Source organism: Nanorana parkeri, unplaced genomic scaffold, assembly GCF_000935625.1.
Source record: "Nanorana parkeri isolate BGI_ZX_2015 unplaced genomic scaffold, ASM93562v1 scaffold330, whole genome shotgun sequence".
In the NCBI taxonomy this organism is placed as follows: domain Eukaryota; kingdom Metazoa; phylum Chordata; class Amphibia; order Anura; family Dicroglossidae; genus Nanorana; species Nanorana parkeri.
This window is the reverse complement of record NW_017306598.1, coordinates 1,021,818-1,036,189: the sequence shown is the minus strand read 5'-3', so window position 1 is coordinate 1,036,189 and position 14,372 is coordinate 1,021,818. Positions and strand designations below refer to the sequence as shown.

The 14,372-nt window shown below is 40.3% G+C and overlaps 1 protein-coding gene across 1 annotated transcript in view; it reads right to left on the bottom strand.

The window, feature by feature from the left end:
* Window positions 1-14,076, bottom strand: part of OLFM3 (olfactomedin 3) — a 179,741-nt gene extending 165,665 nt beyond the window's left edge. The window contains exon 1 of the mRNA XM_018558292.1: window positions 13,929-14,076. Coding sequence (XP_018413794.1) covers window positions 13,929-13,988 — 60 coding nt within the window. The 5' untranslated portion in view covers window positions 13,989-14,076. The remainder of the gene's footprint in view (window positions 1-13,928) is intronic.
* Window positions 14,077-14,372: the final 296 nt, after the last annotated feature.

Sequence of the window (14,372 nt, the reverse complement as noted above, 5' to 3'; positions counted from 1 at the left end):
TGACCCCCAAATCCTTCTCCATTTCTGACTTCCCTAGCGGCATACCCATAATTGTTCGAGTGGCTCCTTAAACTCACGTGCTTGTCTACTTCCTCCCTGTCAGATAGACAGCATGTTAAGTTGCAGTAGAGCCCAGGGCCACCATTAGAAATCATGGGGCCCCACAACCCTCCCACCCAGAGGTCTCTGCACTAGAGGAGCTTACACTGTAATGTCCTCCCACAGTCTCACACTATATTATACATTTATATAGCTCTGACATATACCACAGTGCTGTACAGAGAACACTGAGCCAGTCACATTAGTTTCTGTACAGCGACGCTTACACTTTAATTCAGAATGGCACAGGCTGTAGGAAGACTACAAATCCCAACAATACATTATACAGTAATGCAGAACAGTATACATGTGACATCAGGACTTTGCAATGCACTGGACTCTGGACTTAGTAACGAACTTTACTCTGGACTTAGTAACGCACTGGACTTAGTAACGTGCTGGACTCAGGACTTAGTAACGGACTGGACTCAGGACCCACCTGAAGCCCTGCAGAGCCCACTTGAGATCCTGCAGAGCCCACCTGAGACCCCACACAGCCCACGCGAGAGTGATCCTGCCGAGCCCACCATAGATCCTTCACAGCCCATCTGAGACTCTCTATGGTGGGCTCTGCAGGGTTTCAGGTGGGCTGGTTGGGGTCCCTTTCCCTGCACACGTAGCTCCTCTTACCTGCCGCTGCTAGGCCTCTGCCTCCTCCCCTCCACCCCTCCACCACCAGACACACCGGACCAGTGCTGCTGGGCCCCAGCCAGTAAAAATACATTCAATGCCCAACTCTGGGGGTAACCCTTGCAGTGACCCCCCATCATGAGGGTTAAATGCTCATTAAGTTTAATGGGCAGTATTACTTGCCCCAACCTCCCGCACTGACAGGCCCCAGTGACCTCCTTTCCTCCCTGACAACCCAGGTTATGTAATGATACCTCAGCAGGGCTAATAGCTTCCATTATATTTGGAGCAGGAAGGCGTCCGACCGTGGCCGGAAGTGCCATAGAGAGTAGGCTTCGAGGGAGTGCTCGCACAGATGGAAGGAGTCTGCTGGAACAAGGAGTAAGCTAAGTATTAGACATAATTAGTATTACAACTTTTCTGGTGACCCGACTTGGGATGTAATGATTTCTAGTAAGTACATAACTAGATTAAACAATCGTGTTTTATATCTGCCTGCGCTTCTGCATTAAATCTTTCAAGAAATAAACATGTTCTCTAAAGTAACACATAATAGTGTTATAAGCAATAACAATATACATTAAACATACAGTTAGCATTTGTATTTTAGCAAGTTTATATATATATATTTTAATCTTTTTTAATGCCACAGCACATGATCTCTTAGGAGGTCATATGTATTAACTAGCTTATTAGCATTTATCAAGGGGGTGGTTGGACGGAGATATGTTGTGTTTTGTGTTATCCTTACAGTTTATTATCAAACAATATGTCTACTGTATGGTTGTCGGATTGGTGTAAAAAACCAATGCAGGCATATGAACGGGTATCAATGTAGGCAAGCAGCATGTGTTCTGCATACTCTAATTATCTACAATGAACTGAATCATCGGGAACGTTCTTCTGTAAATTTTGTTTTGCTGTAGTAAAATAGGTTGTCATGTATATGTAAGAGTTAACTTTTTCTTTTCCAGCAAACCCTTCAGTCAGTGGCAAGCTGCATGCCTGAACATTCGTTTTCAGTGCCAGCTACAAGAGGTGTAAATCTTCACTCTTTATTATCTAGCTGCAGAGTTGCAAGAAAAAAATATTGTAATGTTAACAAAAATATATGAAAAAGTGTAAACAATGCAGAGCTTTAAATATATTGCAATAATTAATGCCCGTGTCTCAGAAAAATAGAGAACAAGGAAGAAGGGAAAGCTCATCAATATTCCAGACCTGTACTAACAGGAAAAAAACATGGATTTTATTGTGATCATATTTTGGATTTATTACTGCCTCCAAATGCAAAGAAGCCAAGTAATCAGGAGGCGTGAGACTAATATTACTGTGATACTGACAGACAGAGCTCCGAACGCAGGCTGAATGAGCAGTTATATGAAGTGAAGACACTTAAAACTTCACAAGCTGATGCATAAATATCCATAAGATGAGCATGACATTTCTTATAAGCTGCTTGATAATAAGATATTTTCACTCGTGTTCTTTATAATCTTATATGTAGAAACATGGAGCAAGTGTTATTTTGCAGAATAAAGATGAGCAAATAGATTTGCATATTGGGTGAAACTGGTTAATTCAGGAAATCTCTCCTTTTGTTGGCAAAATTTGGCAAATTTTTGATTCACCTTAATGTGAAAATGCAGGATTGTCCCTTCTGCAGAGAATCACCATTTTGTAAATCCATGCATTTAGCGTGTATGAATCTCATGATTCGCCATAGAGCAGACAAATCAGAATATTAAGGTTGATCAATAATAAACAATTCATAGTTATTTGAATAGTCAGACTGAAGAAAGACTTCATTGTTTAATTTAACCATGAAATTTTTCAAAAAAAGATAAGATTCATGGGATTTAACAGGTTTCACATGATTCACTAATTTATGTTGCACTCAACCTAAACTCAGAGCACACAAGCAAACAAGACACAGTACACAATAGAAGGCCCATGTTTAATACACTAAACGGGCAAACATTTGTGGCCAGCAAACTACTAAGGATGAACTTCAGGTTTGGGTCAACCATGGATTTGACTTCAACCAAAGCTGTTTGCAGTTTGCCAAATAGGCAAAACATTTGGACAGTTGGCTTGTCAAACCTCCATCTATTTCCTAGCAAGCAATGATGCTGTGCAGAATGGAAATCATCATTGGTTGCTAGGACACCAGTGGTTGGGCTGCATAGCATCATTGATTGCTAGGACAGTGGTGACACTGGGTTCGGTTCGCATGGACATTTGTCAAACCCAGATTTCTGGCTGGGTTTGGCGAACATCCAAGTGAACCTAATTCAGGCATGTTCGGCTCATCATTGCTGACCATTATAACTATATGACTTTGCGGGAAATCCGATTCAAAAACCATGGGCATTAATATAGAGTTGGCCCCCTCTTTGTGGCAATAACAGTCTATACTTTTCTGGGAAGCATTTGTGAGGTCATGTAGTGATGTTGGCTAAATGTTGGCTACAAAGACATGGCTTGCCATTAGTGTTCCAATTAATCCCAAAGGCGTTCAAAGGGGTTGAAGTCAGGGCTCTGTGCAGGCCACTCAAATTCCACCACACTTCTCAAACCATGACTTTATTAAAATGGGCTACAGGGAAATGTGGTATCCATATAGTTTTGGCCATATAGTGTAGGTGTAATGGTCAGGTGTGCACAAACTTTTAGCCATTTAGCATATACTGTGTATATATATATATATATTTATACTGGAGTGGTTTTAGTAATATTTGTTTATTAATTCCTTTTGTTAACCAAAAAGCATGGATGCCTGTGCAAAGCTTAGGAAATCTGAAACATTGTGATGGAGAGATGACATCATCACTGATTCATCATAAGGACATTTTTGACCTATACCTCAGCTATTGCCATTTTCTTATGGAGTATGTCTCAATACTACATAAGAGAATGGCAAGTGACAATTTCAAAACACTGATATTATGATCGCAATTCATTATGCTATTCTGCATACCATTGGAAGCCCAGGTAGCACAGTTATAATATAAGCAGGCTAATGATTAGTACAGTGGGTATGAGCATTTTGACCATATTTGTCATCATGAGCCCAATAGTGACTCCATTCACTTTTACATTCTATATTTTAAAGTTGAACTCCAGCTCTAAGTTTGTCCACTTTCATTGCTGCCCTATCTTGCCATCAAGCCCTCCCCTTGGTTTTTTTAATGCTCTATACACATCAATTGAATTGCAATCTCCTTGCACATCTGGAAACAGCAGGGGTCCTTCTTCTTCTTCTTTCTTGGCAGTCATGGGGCTGTCCTTCTTCCTGTACTGAGTGACACTGACACAATCAATTGTTTTACTGTGAGCCCAGGCTATAGGATACCCCCTCACCAGGGGGTATTTAAATTATAGGTTGGGCTCACAGGAAATCCTATCTGCCATTCAACCATAAGAGGAAAGGCAGCTGGGTGAAGGAGGAAACTGAAGGATGGGAAGGGTAAGTAGAGCTTACTGCAATCTCAATACTAACAGGGTTATTCACAAAAGGGTGAAGAGTTTGGAGAAGGCAGGAGAAGTGAACAATCCAGGCCAACATAGGTGATTTGGAAACGTTCTCCAATTCAGATCACTTTCAATTTCAGCTTTGTTGTCCTAGATTGTTAACTTCTCCTGCCTTCTCCAAACGCTTCACCCTTTTGTAAATAACTCTGTAAATCTTGTAAAAGTCACAAGGAAAATATTGCAGTAAAGACATAATGAATGCTATTTTCAGCATACCTATAATACTATCATTTGATCAGATGTATTTTTCCAGCTTAACTACTTAACAGCATTATAACACATACAATAATCTGCAGAGCTGATTAAATGGCATCCTCTTTCCTTCCTGGTTTAGTAAACATTTACCTTCCCAAAAACAGATATAGCTGATCAAATCTTCTAAAGCCACAGTTTGATCATATACAGATGCTTGTTGATAAATTTACTTGAGTTTTGCCAGAGGAAAAACCTTGCTGGGCCTGAAAAGTTCATGGCCCAACCCCATAACGGGGTTGACTTACTAATGAATTAGAAGGTTCACTTAGCTAAGTAAAGCTGTGTTCATGTTGTTTTCTGGCTTACGTTAACTTAATGCTCCTTCAGCAAATTCATCCCAATCATTAAATTAAAATGACTACTGATGATGAAGTAATCTTATAGGCATGAAAATCAGCTTTACATCTCTGCCTGCGTTCTCCATATGAGAGTGAAGAAAGTGAGAAGCTTTTGTGATAAGCTGATAAAGGTGCCTGCCTCCAGCAGTTTCCAAAGCACAGGATGTGGTCATAGTAGAGGTAGACTTCCTCTATGTCTGTGTTTACATCCATTGTTGTATTGGTCTTATGCCATATGGCTTGACAAGTTGGTGACTCATATCACACATTTTAACTTTGGGGAGTAGAAAAAAAATGATCAGAAACTGGGGAAGGTTTATAATGAATACATGAATTTAAACTCTGCTGCCTTTTCAAAAACTACTTGAGAATTTTTTCGCCACAACCTCACTTCATGAAAAGTCAGCGTCTATGTGGAAGTAGTCTGTCTAAAGGGGGTAGGTGGTCTTCTCAGGATTCAAGATATGAATAAAAAATATTCACCATAATAGCTTTATAGCATGTTAAAGTTGAACTTCAAGCAAGCAGTGAAATACATGTTTTACCCATGTTTGTAGCTGCCCATGTTCTTGCCAGGCAGAAGAGAGAAGGTTGATAACCTGACTTTTCTGTACTGCAGTACTGCAATAGAGCAAGGTCACCTCTTTGCCCTAACTCTGTGTTTGAACAGTAAAGAAGAAGCAGAAAACGGATGAGCTCATCCCCAGCTTTCACCTCCCATCAGCATGTTGCTTGTCAGCACATGAGCATGCAGCAAACCTGATTGGTCCTTACTGTTGCCACCCTCTATCCCATCTAAATGCTCATAAATGGCTTACACCAAGCCAAACTCAGATACTTAATGTAGTTGCATTATAAAATACATTTCCTGTCATTTTAAAGCAAACAGCTGCATTAATTGGTATTTTTTATATTTGCTGCAAATTAAATTTTTACACTTTTTAATCTGATTGCCTTGGTTTACCACACTGCTCATTGTGCTGTGTTATAAAATAAAAGCCAAAGCTTTAAAAAAAAGTCATATCCTGGTATTTCCATGTTTTATGTTACCACTTTGAGGCTGTAATGCCTTCAGCAAATCCATTATTTCATATATAGGAACAGCAGACATGCAAAACAAAACTTTGAATTGAAGCTGCGAAAAGCATACCAGTGAGTTATGGCAATGCCATGAAGCTGATTAGCATATTAACACAATGCAAATTTCATTTTTATGGAAAATCAAGTCGTACTTTTTCACAGAAAGAGAAGATGAAAAGCAGGGCATTCTTACCATAAATCAAGAATATTTCAGTTGAATAAATATGAAGATCCAGACAAAATCTACATCCTAAAAATGACCTTGTTTAAGAGAATGCGACTTGGTCAGTGGATTATAGCGGGTGATTGACTCACTGCAGGAAAACTGACCTGCCATCAACCCCTAACATTTGAATCAATATAGCCTTGTTCCATGCCAAATCATTCTGAATGTTGTACCTATACAACTGGGAATCCACTCCATGACTTTGCCAAAAACATGCAGTCCAGCATTTTTCCTGGGCCAAAACAATCACTACCTTGTAATATAAAGGAGTTGCTAGTAAATGTTGAAGTGTATGTGGTAAAATGTCACATTAGACCTTATTTACAGAAAGTGCTATAATTCACAGCAGACACTGCACTGGATAATAGAGTAAGTGGATTAGAATTTTTGGCTTGTAATAAGTATGAGTGAAATTACAGGATCAAATAAAATTTGTGGTCTGCAGCAAGGGAGAAAAGCACAGACTTGCTCTAACTGGCATGGACATGCTAAACCCGCGGGGGGTCCAGACTTCATCTGTCCTCTGCATGAAACAATAAAGAGGTGCAAGCAACTCTGCAAAAAGCCTTTGAGTTTATTTATCATGAATACAGTAGTTTTAAAAGCGTTTATACAAAAAACAATGATGTAAAGTAAATTATAGGAAACATTCAGATTTCAGCTCTGTGTTCTTGTGATCTGTTTATTCACTGGGACTGGGTATCGTGATTAATAAGGAAATGTCAACGTGGAAGGTCACATATTCCATAACCGTTATCAGAAAGTGTATTGTTTTGCCTGCTGTAAACTGAAGACATATTGTTAAATAAAAATGATTGCTACTAGTTATGGCACACCACTATTCAATGCATGGGAAGGGGGGGGGGGGGGGGGGGGGGTTATCAACACTGGAGCAGACAGAATCTGAAGCAGTTGCCCATAGTAACCAATCAGCTTCTATCTTTAATTTTCAAAGCATAACCAAACAAACTGTAGAGAGAAGCTCATTGGTTATGATGGGCAACTGCTCGAGATCCTGGCTACTCCAGTTTTGGTAAATTCTCCCCCATTACATTTAAAGCCCAACCTTTCAATTTCAAACCATAACTGAACAAACTGAAAAGAGAAGCTGATTGATTGCCATAGGCAACTGCTCCAGATTCTTCTGCTCCAGTTTTTGATAAATTCCCCCCATAGTGTTCCATGTCGTACAGTTTGTTTTCTTTAGAATGCAGCCAGAGCCCATGTAGAATAGCCTGTCCCCTGCCTACATGCTATACAGAAGGACCCTGTGTGAAAGCAGTGGTCTCGCCGCAGAGGTCAGACATGCCCTCTGCTGAATCAGAGCTAGAGTTCTTCAATCATCAGAAAGCTTGTACTTTGCTGACTGCAGAGTTATATGAGGGGGCAAGTTATACCTCTGCAGAGAGACCACTGCTTTTACACACAGGAAGGGTCCTTCTCTACAGCATGCTGACAGGGGCAGGGCGGCAGGCTTTTCCATTTAGGTTGTGGTTGCTTTCTAAAGAAAACAGACTGTAAGACTTGGAACACCTTTTGTTTTAATGTACCCAAAATGGGGGAATTTATCAAAACTGGTGTAGACAGAATCTACATGGCAACCAATCAGCTTCTCTCTTCAGTTTGTTCAGTAAGTCTCTGTTCATACCTAGGCATTTTGTTGCTCAAAAGGTAAGTGCGACAAAACGCTCAAGACAAGAAATTCCATTTGCTTGTCTTGACCACGACAAAACACTCATGACAAGGAATCCCATTCATTTCTATGGCCCCTGTTCACCCCTGAGCATTTTGGGGCTAGCAGAAAACCGCCTGTTGCTGAAACAAGTACATGAGCTACTTTTTGGCAGACTGAGCACTTTTTGGTCCCATAGACTTCAATGGGACATTTTGTGCAACAAAACGCATGACAAAACGTTCAGGTGTGAACAGGGGCTATTGAAATGAAAGGGGTTCCTTGTTTTTTTGTCGCACTTAGCTTTGATTCCCAAAGTGTGAATGGGAACTTAAGCTTTGAAAATGAAAGAGAGAAGCTGACTGGTTGCCATGGGAGCGATGGTTACGATTAAGAATCCCATAATAATGGTGCCGTTGACAGCTGAGCATTGTGTCTCCTGTCGCGTGAGGCCGCAAAAATGACAGGAGCTTAACGATTTCTATAGACTGCTTGAAAAATGTGTGTTTATGCATGTTTTTCAGGTACTCCCATTTCAAAGTCTATGGGACTCACAACGCTCATGTACTTTTTTGACTTTACACAACTGGAGACACAATGCTCAGGGAACAAATGCTTTAAAAACATGCATACAAACGTGCATAGAAGGGCCTCTAGATTTCTTGGCTACTCTCACCCTTAGATATGAATAGAGCAGTGACCGGTCTTTATTACAAGAAGCTGCAGAACAGAGGCAAAGATTCACACTGCATTACTGCACAGATCTGGAAGAAATACACAAAGCACATCATGGGGCCAATTTATAAATTTTCCATCCAGCTGTATGTTGGGTGAATGTCATTCAGATGGCATTCCTGCCACTAGATGAAGCCAGAGAGAAGAGGACATTTCTATGCTCCTTGGATCCATCTAGTGGTGGGAATGCCGTGTATGGCTGAGTGGAAGATTTATAAATAGAGCCTTAAACTTCAAGTAAGAATACACATGCCTCTTGTATTTAAACACTATTTGCTTATCCCAGCTTTCAGCTTTATATAATAGCTGGCGATTCAACTCTGAAGGTCTATGTTCCAGCACTTTCTGTTATAAAGTGACAACCCTCTTCCGTGCCGCTCTCCTGGTTGCTCTCCGTCACATTTCCAGCAAACACTACAAGTAGCTGTGCCAAAACTTGGGATGTACCCATACCAAGTACAGTACTCGGTACAAGTACATGTACCGATACATTTCGAGCTCCAAGACTAGATTAGAGAAAAATTCAAAAGTTAGGAGGCAACTGTCGGTTGTAAGGAGCTCCTGGGATTTGTACATATCTGTTTTAATGTATGATTTTGCTTTTATAAATATAAATAAAGGGATGCACAGATACCAGTTTTGCGAGTACGAGTACTGGTACTTGCCGAGTACTTACAAGTACGAGTACTGATACATTTTTGTTTATTGTCATGTGACATTTTTCTAAAACAATACAGACTAATGGTTTCAGGACAGTGGTGGAGCAACGGAGCCAGGTCCCAGCTGCAACCTCTGCAACCCTGGTCGTTCTCATGACAATGCCAAGTATCTGCACTGGTATCTGAAAAGTATTGATGCATCCCTAGCCAAAACCCACTGCACAGATATGACCTGCCATTGTCACCATCAGAAAGCCAACCATGAGCAATTAGAACACATTTTCCTGAATGCCTACCATGAGCAAAAACATGTAGTCACTGCTGGACTGCATGCATGTAGACATAAAGTTTCTCCAAAGAGGCTGCAGGAGATCAGAAGTTTCAATAAAGGATGAAAAAAGAGGACAGTTGCTTATGGTACACATACAGGTTTTATGAACTAAATGCCATTTAGTCAGTGTTTACATAAACTTTACCAACGGCAATATCTGTATATGTGTTTAATCCTGACACAGCTATGGCTGCTGAGAACAAATTATTTTATACTTCCCCACTGCCACTGCACCTTACATGTGCCTGTTTTATGTACAGGCTTTACTAAGCATAATTCACTTCTTTTCATCCTGCGTGAGGTATAATGCCTATGAAAGAAATCCAATAGAATGTCATTTAGCAAACCCTTTATGTGTTTCATTACCAGGGAAGAAAATTGTCCTGATTTCTGTTACGGAAACTAGGTGAAAGCAGATGTGGTATCAGTTTGTACTCATTTACAAAAGTGTTGACAAATTGAGTGAATTAAGCCATTAAAAATATCTCTGCTCTCATTTACCAAAGGCACCTGCCATATATTATTTACTAACCCCACCTAGCATGTAAAAATCACGTAGAGAGTAAAAATGTTAAGTATAACATTTCATGTCTCTATAAAGATGCCTCACTGGGATCTATGAACAGCCATAATGTTGTCTAAAGCCAAGAGGGTCAGCTGTAACTGAATACACAAAGAGGGCCGCCAGTTCCCTGAGGGCTGGTTCATAAAAAGTGAAGCCAATGCGAAGTGTTGCTCATAGAAACCCCTGAGGTTCATATCATATTCTAGACAAAATGAAACAAGTAATAGGGCTGATAAGGGCAACAGCTCACCTCTCAATAAATAAGCTTACTGTTTTTGATGAATTTACATGCATTTTGTGTGATAGTGCTGTCCCAAATACAAGTCATTATTATATGCAGTTGAATAGCCTCAATATAATCAAGGAACACGTTACCACATATGTACAATTTTAAATTTTTCCCAGAAGGTTACTTTTTACAATGTAATGAATTAGTCTATTATTAAGACAAGTTTCACCAGGTTTGGTAAAACTGGACACTAATAAAAACTGATTTGTGACTAGCTGCAGTGGGTTCATCCTAGCTCTAGACAATGTTTTAAAATAAGCCCATACATTTCCTACAGACACGGTTGTTTGCAGACTGAGTATTTCTGGCACATCGCAAACCTAGATTCCTAAATGACATGGTTCTCTAAGGATCTAAACAAATCTGCATGGACCAATTCAAAACCCAATTGGCCAAAAAAAAGATTAGATTTGCCAAGTTGGCGATATTAACGCAATATGTGAAAAATTTACTCACATCTATTATTATTTTAAACCTGAGAAAAACGTGTTGGTTGCTATTGCAGATATCAAAAAACAGAGGTGGCCTGGACATCACATCGATCCTCAGGCATCAGGATTTGTTAAGACTTGCTTGGTACAATAATGCAGATCATAAAAGTCAGAACAATGAATCAGGGTCAATCAGTGACTCTGAGTAGTAAAACCATTAATTATTTCAGCATGACAGCCAGGCAACTAGTACTTTTAGAAGAGGAGCTCAGCAATGGTGTCCACCCCCCGCACATCTTTACAGACCTCACACATAGCAAGAAAGGACAAGCCGACATAAGACACTTGCATTCAGAAAAGTGATTACTGAACATGATTGGACAGATCGAGATTTGATTCTAATTACTTTAATTCACACCTTCGCAAATGTGAAATGGACACATTTTTAAGTCTGTACATCTCTATCTAGATTCTAGAAGGTCAAAGGAGTTGAGTTATCGGAATGAGACAAATTGTGAACTGGGGCAGAGACAATGTTTAAAAATTCACTCATCTCTATTGATGACCTCTAAGTAGCACCTTAGGTGTGTCCAGATGACCTATAATGTGCATAAAGCCTTGACTGGAACTTGATGCAGAACTGTGCAAGGAAGCATATCAGAAACAGAGGCCCCCAAGCAAATGTCTCCTGTACACTCTTTTAACCCCATCTCCATACTTTGGGAAAAAGAAAGCAGCATACTGAAGATGGCAAATGCTAGAAAACAAATACCATCTTAAAACATATTACTCCAAAATTGTCTGGTACACAGGGATTCTATGCACATTTTTGAGGAGCTTTCAAGTGGAGGTTTTAGTCTGTCCTGTAATAAAGGTCACTTTTATAATCTTTGAGAATCCATTGCATAACACACAATGACAACATTGTATAGAAGTCTACCAAAATGAACCCTTTTTCATGGTACACATGATATGAGTTTACCATTCAGGGCTTACATTTACTGCTTTAACATGTTATTGATTTGTGTTCATTGATTGTAAAAACAAAGTCACATTTTTCTTTAAAGTCAGACCTGGGCTAAACAATACAGAACAAGCACAATACATCTTGCCACTGCTCACAGCTCACACACAAAGCCAGTTATTCTCCACCAGTGACAGCAGAATCCAGGTTGTCACTGGTCAGTCGACAACAGCACTAGCCATTCTTTTCTATCCAACATCCAAACTGACTTGTAGAGCACCAATACGGCTTATCTTGACTGGTGACTAGCGGAAATTAAAAGGTGAGCTTGAGGTGAAAGTGGTAAGTGCTCAAGTTTACATTACAAAACAAGCCCCACTAATATTGCATCCTCATGATGATGATTACATGTTAATTCAGAAATAATATTCAAATACTGCATGCTCTATTTTCCTGTTTTCTGCTTACAGTAACACACAGGATTCAAAGAGCGTTCTCCACTGCCATTATTTTAATATGCACACTGTAATAAAGTAACTAATGCATTGGATCATAAGTACTGAAGCATGAAATATAGTAAGTCAGTTGGCAAATCCATAAAACAAATTTACATGAAGGGATTTGGAGAGAGACATTCTCATGTAAGTGTAATATTTCAGTGATCCATGCAACTTCAGACTTTTCTGGACATCAGCACACTATAAGTGGGAAGGGGGGAGCAATATGTCATAACTAGCGCTGGCTGGTATAGAATTTGTATTGGCATTGGTTAGGTATGCTGTGCAACCAGTGAGGCATTTACACACACACACATTATGAAAAACAGCAACAACCTGCTGTCCATTTTTTAATCTTATTGACTATATTGTCATATTTCAAATTAAATAAAGCCCTCTACCAATTAGCCAAAATGGGAGACACATATCTTTAATAGTTATGTTTGTAGTTGTATCATATATTATATATACACTTCTGTTTGTTTAGCCCTGTAGGTGTATGCAGCACCTGTTTTCCCAGCAGTTAGTAGATCTACATTATGTATAAGCCTACAGATAATAAATACAGACATCAAAATGCACATAGACAATTACATTGGTAAGTAATCCTTAAAATATAGAGACACAGCCATGTACATACATCAAGATGTCTATAGCACAATGCACTGGGGACTGCACTTGCTAGGATAGGATATTCATGTATTCTTCTACAAAAAAAAAAAAAGAGGGTACGCCGGAGTCTAATTGGATTTCACAGGCACCAGAGTTAGAATTAGCTTTCTACCTAAATGCTGCATCACTTTGCTTTGAACCCAATTCCACAAAAAATATAAAACAGCATTTATTGCTGATTACATTCCCAGGACCACCAAGCGTTTACTTAGACATTAAGGAGAGAATCCTTAACTCCAAATGCCAAACCCATTATACTTCATTAAGATATAATTAGACTTGCACATCACAAGGCAGAACTGCATATTTGTACCCTTCAGCCTGCCCTGAGAGATTTGCTTTCTGCCTCTGTGAACCAAATAGCATGCCAGCTAAAGCCCCCAGCATATCGATACAGGGGTCTGTCTAAAGTCTAAGCAGGCTGAGAGCAAGGATTAGTTGGCATTCTGCTTTAGTGTGAAATTCAGCAAGGTCTGGCCAGCCTCCAGCCTGGAGCAGTAAACAGATTAGAGCATGGTAATGGTGCTGTCAGGAGCAGTTTTCCTCTGCTATCTATTGCTTTCAGAGGGGAAGTTATTTGGGTTGTACAGGCTGCCTTCCCTACAATGCAAAGCATCATAAATAAAAGTTCTTCTAGCCTCCTTCAATCATTCCCTCCCAGTATTTCTCTGCAGTCATCACTGACCAGTAACACAGACACACAATGACTGGTCCCAAAAATCAGTGCAGCTGTACAAAAAGGCACCTCTGCCCCAAACTGAGATCACATTCACACTGCGCTGGCTTGACTGTCACCCAAGCACATGAAGGAGCGATCTGGGTAGAATGGACTGCAACATGAGACCATGACATTAACCACATCTCAAGCCTCATCAAATACAGAGAAGAACAGGGGGGGGGACCTGGCAGCAAGGAATAGCTTGGAAGAAGCTAGCAGGGAGTTTACTGTACCTTGGAAGGCTCCAGCAGAAGCAGAAGGGTGATGATGAGAAGGCTTTGAGGAGTCTGCATGATGCTGCTCCCCTGTCTGGCCAGAACATCAGCACTGCTCTCCGCTGTACATCCTGCGCTGTCCCTGGTGCTGATCCAGCAGCCAAACTTTGGAGCCCCGCAGAAGGCGAGAAGCTGGTGTAGGGTTGGAGAAAAGGAGGAGGAGAGCTTCTAGGAGAGGTGCTCAGACCTGGGCATCGGATGTGACATCAGACAAGCTCTGAGGGGCCCCCCTTGATTGCATGGATTTTGGGGTGTTTCTTTTTGGAGGGGTAGAAAATACCATGCAATGCTGGAGGAGGAGGAAAGGAAAGCTCTGTCCACCTTACTGACATCCACCTTCTACTCTTTTGCAATGCTCTCCCTTTAGTTTTCTTCTCTGGTTCCAGCTCTGTGTGTGCCACT